The 22,845-nt window shown below is 40.1% G+C and overlaps 1 protein-coding gene across 1 annotated transcript; it reads left to right on the top strand.

Moving 5' to 3' along the window:
• Nucleotides 1–11,542: 11,542 nt before the first annotated feature.
• Nucleotides 11,543–19,316, top strand: LOC121614183 (transmembrane protein 26-like). Its single transcript, XM_041947988.1, has 6 exons — nt 11,543–11,809; nt 12,744–12,840; nt 13,116–13,205; nt 16,974–17,170; nt 17,443–17,522; nt 19,021–19,316. Exons 1-6 carry the CDS (start codon nt 11,607–11,609, stop codon nt 19,314–19,316), a joined length of 963 nt encoding a protein of 320 aa, XP_041803922.1. The 5' UTR covers nt 11,543–11,606.
• Nucleotides 19,317–22,845: the final 3,529 nt, after the last annotated feature.

The raw sequence follows: 22,845 nt of genomic DNA, 5'->3' as shown, positions 1-22,845 counted from the left end.
AAAGGCAATGTGGGACCCGTGAGGTGCCGGCTTTGCTGTGAGCGGAACTTGCTACGCGTTATGGCTCAGGCGCGCCGGTTGGCTTTAAAGCTGAAAATAATGGCCTTTGTATATTTTGAGGCGAGCATGAAAAGACAAAATTGGCCGAGTTAGAAAGCGGGGCGTCACGAGACAGAATTCACGAGGCGGTCCATTATCCGGACATAAATCATCTTAAAACGCAGCGCTGACCTTGTGTGGACAGCGGGATATATTTGACACGGGTTAACACATTTGCACGATCAGAGCCTCTTATATAATTATGCTGCTGAATATTTATTACTATAAACACCGGAGAATTACAAAGGTATTAGGAAACCAATATTAAACCATGAATTATTAATTATAGCCACGATATTTATTCGAAGTTAAACAAACTTGGCGGTTTCTATTTACATCTGTGGACTCGTTGTCCTTTCAGTCTCCGCTGCTGAATGTGTCAGCTGGATTTTATCGGCTGTCTGTCTGGAATTATTCATGTATGGAGAAGTACCCACTCAGTCCACGGCGCTGTGCTGTTTCTCCACTGCCGTCCACCCTTTGCCCTGCATTTATCCACCACTCAGATCACAGAGCATGCAACAGCGACATAGGCCCACTTCTGACACCAGCTATTTCAAGTACTGTATTACGCAATGCGCTTTTTTTCCTCCCTGAAATGACGGGTAGAGCATACAGGCACATTGATTCACATCTTGTGAAGTGTTTTCCTGTCTACCTCACGGACATGTTGTCTTATTCTGGTTCTGCTGTTGTTATAAAAGGCTGTCTGGTAGTTATCTTAAAGGCATACAGGGGCTGATGGTGAAGAATCAGGGCCATCAAGGCTTATAAATAACCATTACCTATTATATGAATGGGGTCAAATAGACCTTTATAATAGAATATAATATAGAACATTTGGAACATTTGAGAACAAGATCATAATTTTAGTCCTCTAAATTATGTCATCAGAGTTTCCCTCCACTGCTCGCTATTCAAGGAAGCAGCAGAACATAATGCATTAATACTAAAACAGCTGAGGCAATGTTCTGTGACTCTCAGATATTTTAAGTACCAGTTTAGTGCATCGGTTCAGAGTAAAAGGTGGATTACACAAAGGCTCATTGTCTTCCATGCGGCTGCAGCAGTGTTGGGATCCTGCAGTGAATCTAATATAAACCGCGGCTCTTAGTGTTATCTTGCTTGATTCCTCTCCCAGCCATTTTAGTCGCTGAATCAATGGGGTTGCATTGTTAATGGCAGCCACTATAATGAAGTCCCTGGTTAATCAATGGCACCACTCGAGCTTTTATCTGGCAATGGCAAGTGTTTGCTTGTCAACAGCCAGAGAGCCCAGCAGTGACTGCAACATTGTGATGCAGATATCGAAGTAAATTGGTGTGAATGGAGCTTCATGTTGAGAAATCTTTATTGAAAAATAAAGAAATAGTATGTGTTGAAAGAGAGAGAGAGAAAGAGGTATTAGCCAATTGTGATGTGGCACATGTTGAACAATACGCATGTCAAGTATAAAAATCTAAATTTACAATCTCATCTGTCTCTCTTTATCTCAACATGTCTTTGTGATTAGATAAGATTTAATAAAGGAAATCAATAAGCTGTATTTACATGGTTAACCTCATGAATGAACTTGGCACATGACAAGAATGAATGAATGAAAAGAATAAGGGTCCCAAACACTTTCTACATTAGTCGAAAGACAAATGAGCAGCTTGAGGAACATACTGTGAGCCATATTGAACAGTTTAACATGAACTCGAGGCACACTGGCAAGAATTAAATGTGTTATATTGTATCCACACTGAAGTGCGGCAGCTCATATCCCCTTTAGTAAATCTAAAAGCAACGCCCTTTAAATCCAGCCTCACATGTGGGTTTGAATGCTAAAGGTTTTTTCACTTGAGACTCAGTTTACGTTCTCAAGCAGATTTTTTTTTCCACTTTTGCAATCACTGCTCGCAAGTTTGTTTATTTGCGCATTCTGCTGAGTGGCTGAGTGAAATAAGATCACTCCCTATATGAATAATCCTTGCTTCGTTTTCAAAGCTGTGACACAAAACTGTTTTTGCCACTACTAATATGTGTTGGTTGCACAAGTGAGCAAAGAAGTCTGAAAAATAAACACAAAAGCACTAAAAAGGCAGGATAAATATGTTCTCAGACAGATAGTCGCTTATTTGTTGCCTATGGCAGAAACGTACACTGAGTGGATAAATGGTAAAACCTTTCTTTTTCTCAGCACAGGTGTTCCACATTCCACATAATGAGGCAGCCTCAGCAGGGAGCCACAAATATGGTTGGAAAGTCACCTCAGAATGGAGAGCTGGAGTTACAGTTTCAACCACAGCAAAGCAATACAAAAGCCATTAAAATAGCATATCCCTACATAACTCTGACCATATGTTGACATGTATTAATGATGAATATGAATTTTTGTTAGAATGGCTTCAAAATAATGGTAACTATTTAACCATTTGCAGGCTGGAAATCAACACGGACAGCTGCAGAGATTCAAATCAACCCTTTGATGGTCCCAGAAAGCACATTATTTATTAGCTTTTTCAAAGATTTGGCCATGAGCCTCTATCAAACAGTACTTATACATGTTCATACGTATACCATTAACAAGCTGTGCATGTTTTCCCCCACTAAACTAAATTCAAGAGCAACATGAAAAACCTAAGAAATTAAACATTAGACATATAAGTATTGTTGTAGATTATGGATTGAAAAAGATTAAATTAGCATTGTCCATTAATCTGTCAGTTGCTTTCTCAATTAATTGATTGACCTGTATTCAAACAAAAGCAAACACAATAAGAAAAGTGAAGCTATATGTTGTATAGTTAAATATGGATGCACCTTTTGTGCCATATCTACAACTGTCATTGTGCTTAAGGCAACTGTATTTTCACTATTGTTATGCTAATAATGGATCACATGACTACATGTATTTGAAAAGAGAATCATTGCTGCAGGTCCCCACAACCATGCCATTACTCCGCATTTTAGCTTCTTTAAGATAACCGTTTTGCAACAGTGTTGGTTCACACCGACTGCTGTCATTCATTTCCCTCCACAACAGACAGATGTTAAGTGAAAAAGCTCTCATAAACCCACTGTACACTTATCTGGCCTGCCTCAACAAATGGCATATTAATAAGTTCGCCGGTTAGCAGCTAGCTTGGTGCATAGCTTAGTCAGTACAACATCTAGCAGCTATAGAGCCACTAAGAAGTTGGTGGAGAGCAAAACCAAGATAAAGAGAGAGTAAATTTCGGACTAACATTGGTCAAGCGACCAGAAGCAAGCTGCAAATTAATAACAATGTTGCTCCGGAGCTGCTGTTAAAATATCCGACTGTTTGCTGAAGTTCGCCACATTAACCGCAAAAAGCGGTAACATGAATGTCAGCGTTGTTGTGATTATAGCTTGTTTCTGCTGCCCCCAAGTGGCCATGGAAGTTAATATAGGTTTAAATTAGGCCTGGTTGAATAGCTATCACTAGTAATACCACTGCCATCGTGGATTAAACTACTTATAATTCTATATTAATCCAATACATCTTCACACAATGCATCATAAATCAGCAAATATGAGATGGAATAATGTTAGACAAATCAATTTTATATATGTTTAGACTCTTCTCGACTATGTTAATAGTCAGTTTTGTACCATCAAAGAGCGTTTGTGCCAATTGATATGTGTTTTGAAAATTACGAAGCATTAAACTTTTTGTTTGCTGCATTTACATTATAATGTTCAAGAAGCCCAGGAATGTTTGTGGCACTTCAGCCAAGTAGGCAACTAAATATGTCTCAATCAAGTTGACTTAAGTAAAACAAATGTTTCTGCATTGGGTGTAGAAGTACTCCCCTGGCATCTTTATGCAAGAAAAAGTACCACACTGCAAAAATACTCCAGTATAGTAAATTTTACTTAAGTAAGAGTACGTGAGTGTAGTCAGCAAAATGTACCTCATTGTGTTTTGATGCAATAGCATGTACACAACATTTGAATATTGTAGCAGGTTGAGGAGAAACTAATTTTACCCATTTTATATGTTGCTGGGTAGTTTTATAATATTGCCATATGTATTCATTTGTTAATAAACTAGTGACTATCGTTGAGTAAATGTACTTAGCTAGTTTCCTTTCAACGAGATGTCACAACTGAAAATATGCTCTTCCAAAGAAGAGAAGATCACTGAAGGATAAAACCACTTAAGGCCGTCTCATTTGCTGAATTAGAGTCAGACAATAAGGGGATATAGGCCTACATACGTGGCCAAACATCACTTTTACTTACAGTAAAAGCTATTAATGTGATATTTGGATCCACATTTCTAATCATGCTGGCAGGCATTATGAAAATCTACTAATGACTAAAGCAAGAAAGCTTCTGAGAAATTAGGGCAACACACTCTATCTCCTACTCATTCCACATGCACAATTGCATTACCCAGTGGATATCCATCTATCATCAATGGAAAGCCCAGGGACATTAAAAATCCATCAAGTAAATTTGTCCACAGGAACACTTTTCAATAGTAACTTTACACCTGCATCTTTGTGCTGCTGTAATCACATGACAATGGCCCTCGTCTGCAGCATGACTTTAGGAAAGGTAACAGGAGATCTGGGTGATGTTCCTGGCCTAATTTTAGCCTCTTAGACTCATTATAACGGGGTGTTACATTTCTCTCCATTCAATCACATGTGAGTCCACCTACAGACAGCACATGCACAAGAAATCCAATTAGTTTTATTGAGAAGAATCACTTTTAATCACGGCTCCAGTTCGATATGCTCATCTGGAGGCTATTTGGGCTGATTTCTGTGTATATTAGCAGGTGTTAGCCAGTGTACTGTAGGCTGAATATTAACTGACTTAGCTCATAAATATCTGCGATGCAGTGATATCCTCAGAACATCAAAGGAGTAATCGCATGCAGTGGACTGTGTGGATTATCGCAGCAGAATAGGCAGCCTCTTGAGAAAAAATGCACATTTCTCTCTTTTTGTTCTTATATAATATCACTCTTGTTTATCTGAGCTACCACACCTCATCGTGTTTAATGCATAATTCATGTTTTCTGCAATCGATCTCTCCAATTACGGTATTCAACATCGAGGTCTCTCATTTCTAACAAACCAATTATTGCATCCATTCACGGCCATTGATCATACCTAATATTTATATGTGCTTTAGGCATAGTAATTCATAAGGCAAACATTGGTTGGCCCAGCGTGAATGACTGCCATGACAATGAACTAATTGCCTGCAAAACACAATTTCACATTCATGGGCCTCTATTACAGCTGAATTGTTTGATAATGTCAAGTGAGTCATTTTATTAAGCGCCACAGAAATGTAATCATGTGGCAGGGCAACGTGAATTCGAGTGTATACAAGTGTTAACATCACTATGGGTTTTAGGTTATTACTGCTGCAGCAAATGTAAATTTGCCTCATTGATGGAGAGTGCTCAGCTGAATCAGAAATGTGCAAACCACAAACAAAATAGGCTGCTTCATTCCCCTGCCATCTGCATACACATCAGGACACACACTCCCACACATACAAACACACACACAGTCGCATTTTATATCTCCCCATCTGAAACCGGGATTAGAACCATGAATAATGTATTTATGTAAATGCATGATGGGTATAACTATAAAAGATGAGAGTGATTGAAAAGGCATTTTGTTAGATTGAGTTACAGCTGCCTCTGAGTTATGGATGTTTTCAGAGCAGGGAGAGAGGCTAACACCACTGAGTCTAAAAAAAGAAAAAAAAAAGTATTTTTGAAGCAAAGAGGTCACAGTATCACCTCCACACCCGAGGAATACATTAATCCTGAACCCAATCTCAGCATTTACGATTTGCTCGGCGCGTTTCAAACATCAGTCAGGTTATTACACCCATGGTCAAACCATCATTGACTATGAAGTTGCTGAGGACAGTGACCTCAGCGTTTACCATCTGTGTAATGCATCACGACTGCCTTTTCTGTCAAACACTGAATTGTTATAAAACAGGCATAAATGTCAGCAGACATCTATGATCAGATTACTCACTGGTGCGTGTCACCCTCCCATCTGGGCTGAGAGTACTGCATTATGTATATGTCAAATAACCGTGTGTATTGGCAATTACCATGCAGCTATTTTACACCGGCGGTTTCCAGGATTTGTCGTAAAGTATTCCATTTGAATAACAGCTTCACTTGTCATGCGCGCAATGCTGCTGTAATCTGTGTAATCCCTGTGATATATCTGCATATCAGGACGCAGCAATCAGCCCATTCAAAAATGGAGACAATGGGTAACTTTTGAAATATGACTGACAACTGCTGAATTGTTCCATTAGAGCAGTGCAGGAAAGGAAATACAGTATTTTGTTCAGAGCTCAGAGCCTGAGCACACATATTAAAGAAAAAAAAAAGCTCTTTCAGCATTCATAATTTATCACATTTTATAAGGCAATTTAGCAGTCACTTGAAGTTGCTATGGTGACAAGGGGGTATTTTGAGACAACTAATGACCTATGCAAAACCCACTCACTGTAAACTTCACTCAAGCTAAATGAGATTGCTGTCTGTGCTGTGTGTGATACATGGCTGAGAACTTAATCCCCATGCTATGCTTGGCCTTTTTCTGCGCAGGACAAATTAAGGTTCTTAATATCAATGTAAAACATCTGTGGGCTGTTTACTGTACAGGGAATATGAGCCAAGTAGCAACCGGGGGCCAGCAGTGCGCTGCATAATAGTCTTTTGTTTTGATTGCTAATGCAGAATTCATAACAGTTGTCAGGTTAAGGTCAGAAAAAAATCCAGCGAGTGAAAGGAAAATGAATACTCATGATATGGTTTGAATGTAACTCAATATGTTTCACACTAAATCCCCTTCAATATCTCTTTATTTTTCGGCTTACGTCAAAGATTCCACATTGGAAAAGCTTTGAAGACTCGCTCTGTTCTGAGGCGAATCATATTTGTCCAATAACTGCTTGGCCTGTTGCAGCTGTCGGGGCTGAGACAGAATGAGTCATGTGTTACCCATTTAAGTCCAATTTCTCCCATGCAAATGCCTGACATGTGTGACTCCGCAGGGCCCCGGGTTGAAACGGTATTTCTGAAACGAGGAGAGAGAATCAAGGCCGGGGCTGTGTGACCATTTAGCCACCTGCTTCACCCGTGACCTGTGCTGTTTAAAGAAAGTTTATATTTGCGAAACAATCCACTTGTGTTGTTTCTGACATGGCTATAAAGCAGGCGCAGCTGCCATGAAATTAAATGAATAAACAAAGAAGGAATGGACTCTGCGGTTTCTCCTTAAAAGGAGCTCCCTTTTGGAAAATATGAGTTATATCCACAGAACTGTGGTAACTGTGTGAAAACATTTTTCACCACTAAAAATAAACTGACACACACACACACAAACACAGAGAGAGAGAGAGAGAGAGAGAGAGAGAGAGAGAGAGAGAGAGAGAGAGAGAGAGCAATGGCTGCTAATTTTAATAACACCTCTCCAGTCTCTCCCCCTCCTTTTTGCATAGTGCACTGAGCCTTTTGTCTATTAGCATAAATGGCAGGTTGACTAATAGAGGTGTGACTTTCAGAGCTGTTTTGCTCTCCTCCACCAGGAAGCTGCGGTGTTGAGTGCCACCTGTTGGGACACAACAGTAATGACATGGAGCTGGTGACAGCTGTATTACACAGGATTACAGAGGGTAATTTACAGAGTAACATAATAGCTGAGTTATTAATTAGCCAGCCTTGAGGGAGGTGTAGCATTTGGTCACATACTACTGATAAAAGCTGCACTGTGGCTTTCTACATTACAAAATGCATCTTCAAGGGTCGGTTGCAGCTTTGAATACAACCAGAAATGTCTGTAATAGCTCTAATATTCTGTTGATGCCTTGTGTGTTTTTAATATTACCATCATAATGCTTGAAATGTCAGTGTTTTAGATACATTTTATTCTCATCGGGGTGAAAAAAGGCAGCTGTTCAGGCATGCAACTCTTAAACTGTAACCTGAAACTTGAATGAATGGAAATCTCTGAGGGCTAGCAGATTTGTAAAGCAGGATTATTCAACACATCTGCAGAACCGCAGAGGAAACTCAAGGCTATGTGGATCACCAGGAGCTAATTAATAGAAATATATACTATAAGATGACAACAATGAAAAAAATACATTCCTTTCTGTGCCTTATACTTGAAGTCACTGAATGCAGACATTGAACATATGAAGCATACAGAGCAGTGATCCCATACTCCGTCTCACTTTTGACACCAGTTACTATACGGATCAGACAGACACGATTGATTTTCACCACTGTAATAAAAAGATTGTGGCCCCACAAGAGATAAACCTTCCGGAGGAATATCAATAAAATTTGCACAATGTTAAAGAGAACGTAGGCGTGCGAATGCCATAAAGATGGAGGTCGTTTTCCTGAGTCAGCCTCAATAACCTCAATAACCTCACCACGATGAGGGCAAGACAGTTGAAAACATCCGTTGAGCAAAGTATTACATCAAGGCTGTAGCCTTAGAGTCAACACTGGGGGGCACCAAATCTGCCGGGGACTCAAAACCAGGAAAAAAAGGGAAGTTTTAAAACAAATTTTCTGCCATTCTAAAATATTTAAATATTTGCTAACACATGGATTGAACTTTTTATTGCACTTAACCCTGACTTCACGTGGGTTTTCTGACAGACACAACATCATAAAGACATTAACATTTGTTGAGCACAGCTGTGAGCACTGTTGCTGGTTGCTGGGTGAGTGTGTGGCTAATTAACTTTCCAGGTAATTTAGCAATGATAGCTAATGCTAGTAATAGCTGATTGATTACCATTCGCAAATCAGCCCATCTCTCTTAGCAAAGAAACTTTTATTAAATTTAGAGTTTTTTATAATATTGGAGGGAAGCTGTGGAATCATACCTTCCTCGTGAAGGACTACATGAGCTTTTCTGGTGTATAAACCCGAGCCACTGAACCCAGTTTGGATTTTGTTTTCCCCTTATTTAATTTTAGTTGTCAGTGCTTTTTATATGTAATAGTTGTCATCCTTTGTAGTTTATAACCAGAAACATTTCAAACACTGATCTTACAGCTGATGCAGATTATTGCTCCACTGTGGTCTATTTTATTCTACTCTACATTACAAAGATTCACTGTTTTTTGGGTTGTTTTTTGTGCTGACACAGCAAACAGTGCAGCTCCACATGAGCTTTGTAGCAGCGCTGATTGAAGAAGCATCACAGAGGGAAGCACTGTTCTGTGATCAGTGACCAGAGCCCCTCGGCCATCTCTGTCATCATCATCTCCACGCAGCCAAGTGGTGAGTCTCGAACAGCTCCTCCTCACACAGGATCTCTGGGTAACACCAGGCCGGGGGTATGGTGTTGGATGGCCTTTCTGTCTCGGTCAACAGAGGAGGGTTTGTTTCCCTTCGTGACTGACTGACTGTCTCTCACTGTCTGCCAGAGAAACTTGTTGTAGTCCAGAGGGAACGCTCCTGACGAAAATTGGTTTGATTTTTGTTTCAGTGCCACTTTTTTGTTGATAGTTTATTCTAGACGTCAGTAGCTTGGAAACCAGGAAACAAGATAAACACCAGGGACATGTTTCACAAATACACCAGTGGTTTCTTGAAAAACTCAACCCACAATGTTTTTCGATACAGGATTTAGCAGAACTCTTTTTTCCCCCTGCACGGTGCTGGTTACCTTTTTTTTTTTTTTTTGATGCTGAGTGAAATTCTCATTGTGATTTCACGTGATGCAAACCAAAGGATGATGACAGACTGACATGACAGACTGGAACAAAGGCAGGAAAAGCATGTCTCCTTGCCAAGGTTACAGCCCTTTTTCTACCGTTTCCTGTCTTCTGCACTGGCTGGCCAGATTGATTTGAATAGAAATCTACTCAGCATGCAGCCAAGTAGGGCAAAATGAGTGTGCGTGCGTGTGTGTGTGTGTGTGTGCGTGCATGTGTGTGTGTGTGTGTGTGTGCCTCTTGGTGTTTTAGCCAGGGCGGATTTGGTCTGTGTTATTTCCTGCATGGTGAGATGGTAAGTTATGTGATTAGACTGCATGATTGTGGTTTCATGTTGGACAAATCACTGATGAGAAACGTTAAAAACTGAGTTGTGTACATTTATGTATTTTATTTGAACTTTGCTATTGTTTTAATTAAAACTATTCAATTTACAAAAACATAAAAGAATTAAAAGATGTGTTGGTTAAAAGGACATCATATTACAGCATGCTTTCATTTTTTGCGAGTTTTTATACTCTATATTATAAAAAAGGAGAAAAAGGGATTTATGTTTATATTATTAAAGGGCACGTAACATAAGATTTTTTCTTCTTCCAGCTCCATTTGTTAGTCATGAAATGTGGCGATGTAATGATACAGTGGATTATTTGCTGTTGTACATTTGTTTTTGGAAATAGCACAATGAAATGAGCAAAATAAATAAGGTATTGTGTAATTTAAGCATTTTCACATCTTTGCATGGTTTAATAATATGAGCATAACTCAGGCACTCAGGATTACATTCACCCAAGTACTGTAGTTAAGTACAAGTTTGAGATACTTGTAATAAACTGCACATTTTTTGCTATACTCTTACTCGTGCTGTACTACAGAGTGAAAAAATGTACTTTTGAACTCCACTGCATTTATTTGCAGAGATGCCAGATATACTGTCAGAAAGAACATATATGTTCCTTATAGATTTTAAAATGTTGTAACAAATCTAATCTAATATTTTAAATAATTTTTGACAAATGTAATTTCAGATGAATTATTGCACTGTAGCATTTTGCTACAGTTAAATAAACTCGCTGAAATAGTTAAAATTATCTTCATTACGAGCAGCAGCAGCGTCAGAATGCAGCTTGCAGCCTTCATCAGTACATCAGTAACAGTAATTGTCCATTAATGTAACAGGCTTTACTATGCTGATAATGCTTCTGTACTTTGAGTAATATTTTATAGCAGTGTAGTATTTCATCCTTAATGCTTCCTCCGCCGCTGGCTCCATGTGACTCCTCTGCATCAAACAGCGGAGCACTGGATGAAAGTGCAGCCTGTTAGTCATTCTGTTCGTCGAAGTTTACTGGAACAAGCAGAGGAAGTGCGCCTCATGTTGTCGTTCCTCGTGAATGAACAGCTGATGTGGTGCTGCCCTCTCCTGTACAGCCACAGACTCAGTGATGGACTCCTGATGCCATTCATCCGCACATCACTGAATGATTCTGAATGAGATCTGTGCGCGTTGGCGTGCGCTCTGCAGCAGCGCATTGGGTGCGGATTTGTGCAGCCGCGCCATTACTCTCCGCTATCTGATCCCGGGTCAGGTAAAACTGGATGGGACTTTGGAGGAGGGGCTTAAACTTTTGCGGACTTTGTTCAAAAAAAAAAAAAGCTACATGCTGCAGTTTATATCTCTCAGTCGGAGCAGCGGTCGCCGGCTTTCTAGGAGCTGAACTTTTCAGGAATAACGGAAAAGCTGCAGCCAGCTCAGCGCGATGGGTCTGTTCAAGTTTATATGTGCGATTATTACCAGAGCCATGTTCATCCTCGTTTCTCTGACCGGGGTCTGGAGGGTGACATGGGTCAAGAAGGATCTGAGTTACGGTCGTTATTACTGGTTCCTGACGTTCCTCTTCCTGCCGCTTGTCGTTGAAATGATTGTAACGCTGAAGCGCCGAAAGGGAAAAGATTACAAATGGTAAGATAAAGTGCATGCGTGGAAATGACTGGACATGTGTTGTAGTTATTATGCGTGAGGAGGCAACTTCACCTCATCTTTTTAGTTGTGCATAACCATTCTGGACTGCATGGTTTGCACGTATTTCCTTTGCTGAGTAGATTAACAGTAGAATCTATAAATAAATCAAGCCATTGTCATTTACACACTGATTTCAACCCTCCCCCACCTCCCTAAATGCACGGCATCCTGCAAGTCCCTTGCTGCTATTGTTTAACTGGTTCTGGGACAGTAAGGGTGGGGTGGTGTCCCTTACATCAGCTGCCCCAGGCAGCCAACATAGACTCAATCTGCAAACTATATTCTGCATTTAATTTTCTTGACATTCATAGTTATAGTTTTTGTTAAACCTGCGATGACAATAGACATTTTAATTCAACATACAATTAAAACAATTACAGTACAGTTTGTGAGACTGTAAATTTGTTATGAAGAGACTTCCTTTTCCACGCTCCAAGACGTCCAAAACATGTGTTTTGTCATCCTGTTATATTATGAAGCCCCACAAGAAGCAGATATTTGTGTGGAAGTATCTTAACATGGTGAACTAAAGCCAAGTGATGCAACCAATGATTATTTGTATTCTCGATTAATTATTCGGTTCCAGGAAGCAGTCCAAGATGATGTCTTCAGACTTCAACAGTGAACAGTCCAAAACCCAAATATATTCTGCTTGACTTCATATAAGACAAACAAAAGCTGCAACCAGCAGAATTTTGGCATTTTTGCTTGAAAAAGCAAGTCAGTTCACCAGCCAATCAATCGATCAATACGTATTAACCAATATTAGTGTCGAGTTTAGAGTTTGAAATAACTGACATTTACTAACATCTCCAATTTTTCCCATGTGTCTTTATGAAACTGTGTTGTTACAGTGCTGCTGGTTGTCTTGCAGGTTTTCTCCTCCGATCTTTCTGTTTCTCATCAGCATCATTCCCTCCATCTGGATCCTGGAGCTCCACCATCAGCAGAACAAAGACAGTGACCCTCTGGTACTCAACCCCAGAAACAAAATACTTAGTCAGTGTCTGTTTAAAGCAAAAGCTCTCATGCTTTCCAAACACTGTAACCTAATGACAGCTGTTGGTGGGCTGGAAAACTCTAACTCTTTGCACACGTAGCTGCGGTTCATCATTGAGTAGTTTTCTGATTCCGTCAAATACTGCATTTGCCTTTGAACTTTGAAGCTTTTAAGCTTTAGTGTCAGTGAAAAATGCACAATGTCTGTGAGATTCTGTTTTGAAAAGCCTCTTTCAACTGTTTTCAGTGCAAAAAGCTTGACTCTTGGGAGAATGTGCGTGGAGTGGTCACTCTGAACAAGACCCTGGCGAACCAGACATACGAGGACTACCTGAGGGTAAGCGGACAGACTGAACAAGTCACTCAGCTTCACTTCTCCCTTCTAGAAGAACATGTTCTCTTTCATGATATTCCTGCAAAGAACAGAAGTGAGCAGACAAGAGGAAGAGGAGCGAGGGCGAAGATGTATTTTCTTGAAAACCACTGACACAGTATAGACACAATCTGGGGTAGTGAAACTAAGGACAAGCTCAAAAATAAAGTACAGACTTCTCAAGCAGCTCTCAGGAAAACTGCTTACTCACTTCTCCTCAAGCACACTTCTGTTGGTTGTAACCATTCGGTGCTTTTTTCACTCGGATTCACAGTTTAATCACAGATCTGTCACCGTGAGGTTGCCAGAAAACCAGAGTCCAGAAAATGACTGCACCCAATCAGGGTGCAAAATAGTCAGAAAATTCTCCCCATAGCTAAAACACAACATTTTTACACCTCAGTTTTTTGCATGGCATAAGCAAACCTTTTACCTTTTTACAGAATCGGGCTAGCTGTTTGCCTCTGCTACCAGTGATTATGCTAAGCGAATATAACTATCCTCATCTTAAGATACAACAAATCCTCTTAACTGCGTTCGGCTGTTGTCTTGCTCTTCAGTGTCAAAGAGGAAAAGACTGTGGTTGCCAGGTGGTTATCTAAACCCTACATCTGATTCGAAAAAATTTCCCCTGAGGGGACTTACTTGGTCATTTCGGAGCAGAGTTTTGGACAGGTGCTCTGATTGCAAGTTTGGAGTGAATGCAGAAGAGAAAAGCCTGCACAGAGGAGAGGGAAGCCGGATGAAGCCCCAGGGGTTAAAGAATTCAGAAAGAATCCACCAACGGGACTGACAAAAGATCTTCCCACGATACAGGCTTGGATTACGTGAGGAGCCGTCCTCTCGCCATCATCTCTGATGAAGATTTTCAGTGAAATTTAGCAGAACTTAAAAAGCCACGTAATGGTGCTGATAACAGGATTACAGAGGGGTCTAAACAAACTGTAATGCAACTAGCAAGAAAATCAAGTAAAAATAATTTGGTGATCATCGGTTGCTGTTCGATTGTCTTATGGACAAAAACCTTCAACAGTTGTTACAGTCTTCCTTGTCATTTATTTGTCCATTAAAATAATATTGCAGCCGTTAAGGATGCATTGCTTGCACCATTAGATTGGTTATTCAGATGCTTGAATGCTGGTGTGCACTTTAATTTCTGAGGTATTCGAGGGGGTGTAACTCAACATTTTATAACTGGAAATAACAGAAGGGAATGCCTGATATGGGATGAATACTTTCAGAGGTCTAATCAGGGGCAAAGACTTTTTCAGTTTTGTTGTGAGTTAATGTAAGAAAGCTATGAGTCACCCAGGCACCGAGTTCAGCAAGATGTAAGAAGTATGACTTAAGTGGTTACAGGCTTTACAAAGATCAATATCACCAGCATATGAAGGATGAATAATGTGCCCTCAAATATAGAGAAAGAATAAAAAAGGTCCAAGAATTGACCCATGAGAAACTCAGAGAAGCCCAGTTAAATAATCAGTCAGAAATACATACAAAGAACTGATAAGAGGTCATGTACCAGATATCGCAGCCCACTTTCTCAGACAAACTAGTAAAATATAATAATACGATCAACATAATATGCATTTTAATCAATATTTACACAAATGTAGCTTTCACCCCAATCAGACTGCAGCAGGATGTCAGAGGAAAAGCCGTCTTTTTACTTTGCTTCAGTTGAAGACAGAGACTGACCTGAGAATAAACCTCAGACTTGCACCGCCAGCAGCAAAAAAATGAAGTAACAGACACGTAACTGTACACATATCTGCACCAACATCTGCGTGAAAACTAAAATAAACCGCTAGGTTTGGTTATTTTTACAACCACGGCAGCAAGCTAAATCATTTCATTTGGATGAAAAGTTCAGCAGAGTTTTTCGACAGATCACGACACAGACAGGATAACAAACATAAGAGCCTGAAAGTGTGGCCAATCACAGTAAGAGGGGAGCATTTGAAACACTTCATATAAACATCAGCTAGACCACCACCACACCCATGAAACCCAGAGGAATTAAAAGCATGACCTCCATGTCCCTGCCCTTCACTGTGTTTCAGTTAAGTCCAAGCTGTGCAGCATAATGGAGTCATGAAAGGATAAGTTTATTGATATTCTGTGTTTTACTTATTGCCGACACATCCTTTTTAAAAAGCAAAAACAACCAAACTATGAATTCATTCTACTAATAGGTGTTGTCTATGTTGTCAAAGCCCGACAAGCTAATTTCTCTGTGCCAGCTCCGCTGTTGTCCAAAAACCATTAAAGACACATAATGAGACACACTGCTGCACTTAGTTCATTACGCTGAACATGGGTCCTGCTGCTTTAAAGCACACAAACTCTGCAGCTGAAAATAGTCCCTAACAAATGCACCATTTCCTGTTTGAGTAACATCTCCAAAAGCTACAATGCCCAGCTGTTTTTTTAACAGATAAAAGTACTGCATGTATTTGTGGCTGATTTGAGTGTTGGGGCTGAGAACCACTCACAGTGCAGGGAAGTTGGAAAGTATTGAGAGAAGGTCTCACAAACTGTTGATTTGATCTTTTTTAATGGATTTCTCTAAATAATAACTTATTGCATTTATCAGATCAAATACAGAAAGAGAGATGAGATTTGAACAGGAAGCATCACCATGTTAATATCATCTCTGCATACTTTAAGTACAGCATTCAGAGGTTGCAGTAGTACTCAGACTTTGTACTTAAGTAAAAGTAACAGTGTAGAAATACTGTTACAAGTAAAAGTTGCGCATTTAACTTTTTTAAAAGAACAAAAGTATTAGCATCAAAATACACTTAAAGTACCAAAAACTCATTTGCAGAATGGATGCACATTTCAGAATAATGTATATTATATTATATTATATTATATTATATTATATTATATTATATTATATTATATTATATTATATTATATTACATTATATTATATATATTGATTAGAATTATTGATGCACTAATCTGTTTGTAAAGGTGGTTTAACTACTTTAGATAGTTTATGGGTAGCTTGTGAATTTCCCCTCATAGATCAATTAAGTTTTATCTTAATCTATAAAATTACATCAGAATTTATTTGGTGATTATTATTTGCGTGTATTATTTAACTAAAGCTGCAAAGTAACTAGTAACTCAAGTTGTCAAGTAAATGTAGTGGAGTAAAAAGTACAATAGAAAGTACAAGTACACTCTGAATTGTAGTGAAGTAGCAGAGTATAGAAATACTCAAGCAAAGTACCTTAAAATTGTACTTACAGTACTTGAGTAAAAGTGCTTTCCACATTTGTGGCATAAAACCTCTTGGGTTTCACTTCAAAGTTTCACTTCACACTTCAAAGACAGAACTGTATGAATACAATATAACCCCCCCCAACAGAGCCCCATCCCTACAACAATATTACTGTACCATTAGGTAATTAAATAATGATCTTATAAAGAATTACTTATACAAATAGATGTATATAGAAATAAATAAATAAATCATTAAAATACAATAAATAAGATAGCAATCGAGATTAACAAATAATAAAAGAAAAGGAAAAGAAATTGATGAGTTTGACATGCCTGCCATAGAGCATAAAATTTTCGAGCACACCCTCTCGTGGAATAGCGAATTTTTTCCAACACTAAGTGATGTAGGAGGTCAACATTCTAAAGAAAGAAACCCTCTTGGTTTTGATGAAATAATTTTCTCTCTCCCTTCCTTTTCCACCACTTTCACCAGATGTTATCATCTGTCTGTTCCAACGACTGGATCCTGGCTCTCCATCAGATCCTGCTCATCCTCCTCATCGTGGGCAAGTGGCTTCTCCCACTGGGAGGCGGAGTCACGCGTGACGAGCTCTCGCAGCTTCTCCTAATTTTTGTTGGCACGGCGGCGGACATCCTCGAATTTACCAGTGAGACGCTGTCAGACGTCAAGTGGGTGGCTAATCATGTCGCTTGTTGGTTATGCTTCTTGGTTTGATGTCTGCCCACTGAGCTCTGTGCACGTAATTATGCATAAACCCTAGACGCAAATGTGTAGAACTGAAGCACTTGTAAGGTGAAGTCACCATATCTGCGTCCCTCAGTCTGATCCCTGATGCGTTGACATTATATCAATGCCTTTACTAAAACAAGCAGCATCCCGCGGGCATGTACTGAAACTGACGGGATTGACTTTGACCACATTTTCCATGTGTGTTTTCCAGAGATAACAGCCCTCAGCTGGTCTACATCATCTTAGCCGTATGGACTTGGAGCATGCTGCAGTTCCCCCTGCATCTGGCCGGTCAGTCTGTGTTTGTCTGTTAAACCAATAACTTCGCTGCTCAATAAGCAGTTACAGCCGTGCATTGTTGTGCATGACCTCATCCCAGTGCGGGACAATCCAAACAGTGTGTTTAGACATTGGCAAAACATTAGTGAAGGCAGCAGCGTCCGCGCCAGTGCGGTGAGTAAACAGCGAGAACCAGTTCGGCTGAAATCACCCAGCTTTGTCAAAATTTTAGCCCAAAAATCTGTTTTCGCTTCCAGAGCCTTGAATAAAAGGCTTTTATCAGACACTATCAGTCCGATATATATATATATATATATATAGCTCTAAAAACAGCCTTACAGTCTGACAGGAAGGGTGTACTTAAGGAGTTTGTATAAATGTCGACAGGAGGAAATCCAGTCTCACATGCTCATTACATAAATAGATTTCTACTGATAAAGTTGTCAGTTCTCTTATCAATTAGCAAATGTATTTCTGAAACTTATTAAACTGAACACTCAGAGATATATAAACCAGCCTGCACAACCCAACAAAGGAAAGAAAGGTAGAACATTAAAAAGTGATTAGAGGCAGCGTAACTTTGTTTTCGGAAAAGACAGCTCGGGCTGATGAACTCAATTATTCACAATCCACCTTTTAATAATTTACAAAGGGATGAGATTCTTAATAATGATACTGCATTTAGAGCACTTAGAGCTGGAATGCATAGAGTGTGTTTACAAATGAATACTGTGAGTGTCCAGTATGTTTGGATGCCGTGCAAACACAGGAAGTGCTGACAAACAGGTTCCACGCATTCGGCTGAGTTTCAGAGTCCACCCTTGACCTTGAAAGCCAGCCGCTGGGAAAAGTTAGGCCCATTTATTGGAGCTTACGATCACATCACGTGATCTTCATCAGCAGTTCAAGTTTTTATTTCTTTCTGAGCACTTTAAAGGCTTCTCAGGCATATTGTCTTAAAATCTGAGGTTCATACCTGACACCAAGAATCCTTAATCTGCTCATGAAGATCTTGTTATTTAAGTGAAAGCTCCAGAACAGCTACTAATAGGACCTTGTGACGGGACTGTGTTCTTGAATGTGCGTCCATATTTTGCGCATGTTTACTTCTGTCAGATTAACTGCATCAATCTTAACTGTTTAGGATTTAAATACAGTATAAGAAAGTTAGATGTGGATCATTGAATCCGTTAAAAGTTGTTTTAAAGGAGGCTCAAAGTGTTAGTTTATCCAAATCACAAAATCTCCAACCACACAGAGATTATTACCACCACCTCAATTTAATGGAGGTAAACGGAAATCAGCAACAAAAGTGACAGAATTTTTTGGTTATTGCCAGGTTGGTTGTTGGTTTCCCTTGTGACAGAATCCAGCCAAAAACAGCAGGAAAAGTGGCTGTAAAGAGCGAATGTGAAGCCTAACAGACCCTCTCTCTCATTGGCCACAAATTCCTCAGTGATAATGTCCTTCTGCCGCCGACCTCCTGTTTTTATCTCTTTATTTTCAAAAGTGGTGAACTCCAAGCCAAACAGTGAGGATGTGGAGGACATCCAGGGGGTGTCGCTCATGACTAAACACAGCACGGACATGTGGAGCATCGTGGAGGCCCTGTTCATCCAGGACGGGCCTTTCCTGGTGGTCAGGCTCACCGTCATGACCTACTTCAAAGTCTTCCACCAGATGCTGATTTTCTTCGCCATCAAGAACTTCCTGGTGGTCATACTGAACTTGTACAGGCTGGTTGTCATATGTCAGGACTTCAGGCCCTCCAGTAGCAGAACCAGCAGTGGCAATGCCATGCTATGAGTCAGCTCAGGGGGAGGGAGGGGAATCGGGGAGATGTCACACCCAAAGGTGTACAGTTAAAGTAGACGGTAAAATCTACAGTTGGAGCAGAAAAAAAGGGAGAAGTGCTTGCTGTGTGTTTTCTTTTCACAATAACTGTGTGGGATCAATCGGGTGTGAATAATGGACACTGTAGGGAGCAGAAAACTGTGAGCGACCATTTTCTAACACGAAGGGGGATGAAGTTGCCAAGTTCACATTCCGCACTTCACTGCCGAGCGTCCAGCTCGTTAAGCCACCTCACTGACATTTCATTACGGCCCCTTTGGAGCTTCCCTCAGTCAAGTCAGTTAAAACGCCACCATTTATTCAGTACTTCAGTTCGACTGTGTGTGCATGAACGAGCTGTGCTAGACCCAGAGGAACAGGAAGAAGGTGTGAGGGTAAAAAACGCCCTGATATCATTACATGTAAACAGATGAAGCCTGTCAGCCTGTCACAATAAAAAGAATGGAAACAGTCCCAAAGCACAACTTCTGCTTGTCAACACGGCGCCTGCAGAAACCGAAGCCAGGCTACTGCTTAGAGACGGATCGGACAGGTTTTCTAACAGCGTGATGTGTGGCGTCTTGTCGAGCGGAAGCAAGGACGGGCAGAACGGGCGCAGAGGAAGACAGCGGCAGACTAGATGACACAAAGGCTGTGAAGTGTTGACAGAAGCTGAGATTTAGGAAGAGACGTTTTCCTGTTGTAGACCAGACAGGAAGTTAAACCTGATTATAAAAACATCCCGCCCTACAGTTAGCTGGCAGTGTGATAAAATCACTGTGTGCCAGCGCTGGATAAGGAAGAGCATGAAGTCTGATTATTTGTGACATTTGAATGGGGAATGAATCAAACTTTAAAAAATGACTATTCACAGGTCCAACAATCATTAGATTTGTTGTCTCAAATTTGGCCCTTTCTGTTGGTAAGATTTTATTCTGTTACATGCTAGAAAATAATTTACATCAGGGCAGTAGCTTTAAAAATAAAGAGACTAAAGACAGATTGCACTCAGGTAATCAGCTCAGTTTGAGTTTTGTGTGTGTGTGGGTGTGTGTGTGTGTGTTGCGTAACCTGTAAAACCATTAATTCTTCCAGGCTTTGTAATGCCAAAGAATTGTTATTATAACTCCCTGGTTTATGTGAAAATGTTTTGAAGACGACCTCAGCACACGCTGTGCAGTTTAACCTGTCAAGGAGCAAACATGTATTATCGTTTATGTCATGTTTTTAAATATTTCTTAGCCCAGATGCACCCAAAATAGCATTATATCCAGGGTCCAAGTGTTATTTTTTCTTGTCTTTTTAAAGATCTTTATTGAACTCCACAATAAAAAAGTGCAAATACATTTTTTAGAATTTTATTATTGTTGTTATTTTTTATCACATCGTAATAATTGTTATATGTTAATGTGGCTTGGCCTGACACAGACCAAATAAAACAATCCATACCATTGTCAATTGTCAATCTCTTTCTCATTATTTCAGTCAGAGTGCTACTGTCACACAAGCGTAGTTGTAAAGATGGAGATCAATCTTCTTATTTTGTATTTTTTTTATTGATGCTGCCTGTAGCACCAAATTTCCCCAGCTGGGGTTTAATACAGTTGATCTTTTCTTCAGTACTGAATGATTAGGTGTTCTTTCCTCTATTATTTTACAGCTGCCCTAACAAGTACTTTTACTCAAGTACTGCAAATAAGTGAACACATCAGAGGGGAACATTGTACTTTTACAATTTAACAGCTACAGTTACCTTGTACATAGTCTTACTGGAGAGGGTCGAAAAAACAAGTGGCAGAGAATCTACAGACAAGCTGGAAAAGGTGCAGAAAGGCAAGTACAGACTTTAGGTCATAGGGTAACGGGTAACAGCAGCTTGAAATCAAACCATGTGCAACAAAGCAGCACTGATGTACTGACAGCTGACCGGAGAAACAGGGCTGATATTTGTACGCAGGGATGTTGAGGGAAGTGGGAACGGGTGTGCAGGCGGGAGGGGACGTCAGGTGCCTGGAATCTGAGGGCCTCCAATGGATCGCTGGAGGGCTGCAGGTCCGGGGAGCCAGAGGAGAGAACATGGCCTGGGGGCAGTGAGCAGGGGCTAGAGATGGAGGCAGAGAGTCAGGCCAGGCAAGTAAACACAAAGTCCTCCTGACATCATGGTCTTATAAGAATGAAAAGTAGTAAAATGCAGCGCAACAAAACTAACAGAAGAGCCCTGAAGTCCAGAAAAAATGTTTTTATCTTCTTCACACAATCATAACTTGTGTACACCAATTATTATCATGTATATATAACATTTTTAACAAAAATTGATCTTTCAGGACCTTGATGGCTCCATAATTTAACACCTGTGTATTTTTACTCATGTAGAATTTTGAGTGCAGAACTTGATCTGAGTACTTCTTCCATCACTGATTGTTGCTAATGTACACAAACACAAACACACACTCGTGTCCTGTGGCCATACTTGCTTAAATCTCACCTTTCACAGATGAAATGATATGAGCTTGTTGCACTTCTCACCTGACACCTATAACAAGCTCTCACCTTACAGCAGCAGCTGCCCTCAATATGAAAATCAGCATAGACCTGAAGAACAAATTTACACGGTGCTGGTGGAGACAGCAAATGTTGTATCTACAAACACGGAGTACTGTCTCCCCGCTGTGGACATCAGAGTATTAACACTTAAATTGATTATGTCATATGGTGACGTCTTCTGGCCATGAATCACTGACAGACTCTGTAAGCTTTCACGGTTTTTGATTGAGATATTGCATCAGTTTTGTTTAAGCTTAGGCATGCTGACAGCTGTGAATCAGAGAGCCTCCCAATAAAATCACGAGGCCTGCTGTCCAAGTGTCATCAGGGCTGTTGCACAATCCACCGTCTGTGAAGCGCCACAGAACGCCTGCAGATGTCAGCTATTCCTCCAAACGAGTTTCCCCTCATTTGGTGTTTTGATGACGGTGCAAACACCAAAATGTCCCGGAGGTGTTCAGGCGGGTTGAGATATGGTGACCGTGAAGGCCAGAGTATTGGATTCACATCATTTTCACACCCTTAAAACCATTCAGTAATCCCCAGTGTCCTGTTCGGAAGTGTCTGCATTTGTTATGTTCATCATAAGATAAAAGAAACTTTATGCCTGTGCAGGCGTCACAGAGGCAAACACATCTACTATTTACAAAAAGCATGGCGGAAAAAATCACATAAAAGCCACTAAGCATTATAAACAACACAAATACTAACCATAAACTGTGCTGAGACAAGTTTTTGAAAATAATCCAAAGCAAAAAATGTCCTTGAGGGGAATTAAATTGGTGGGTAAAGTGTTTAATGTCTGCACATAGCAGGGTAGCAGCTAAAAATACTGTTTCTGTGCCTGAAGCTGCAAAACCAAAGTGTCTGTCTTATAATGCAAGACAGCTGTGCAAGACATTATTGAGGTGTTTAATTTAATTTGCCCCCCTTTCTTTTTTTTAGTTCACTTTAGTTT

This window comes from Chelmon rostratus, chromosome 11 (genome assembly GCF_017976325.1).
Source record: "Chelmon rostratus isolate fCheRos1 chromosome 11, fCheRos1.pri, whole genome shotgun sequence".
Lineage (NCBI taxonomy): Eukaryota > Metazoa > Chordata > Actinopteri > Chaetodontiformes > Chaetodontidae > Chelmon > Chelmon rostratus.
This window is presented reverse-complemented; position numbering and strand designations above follow the sequence as displayed.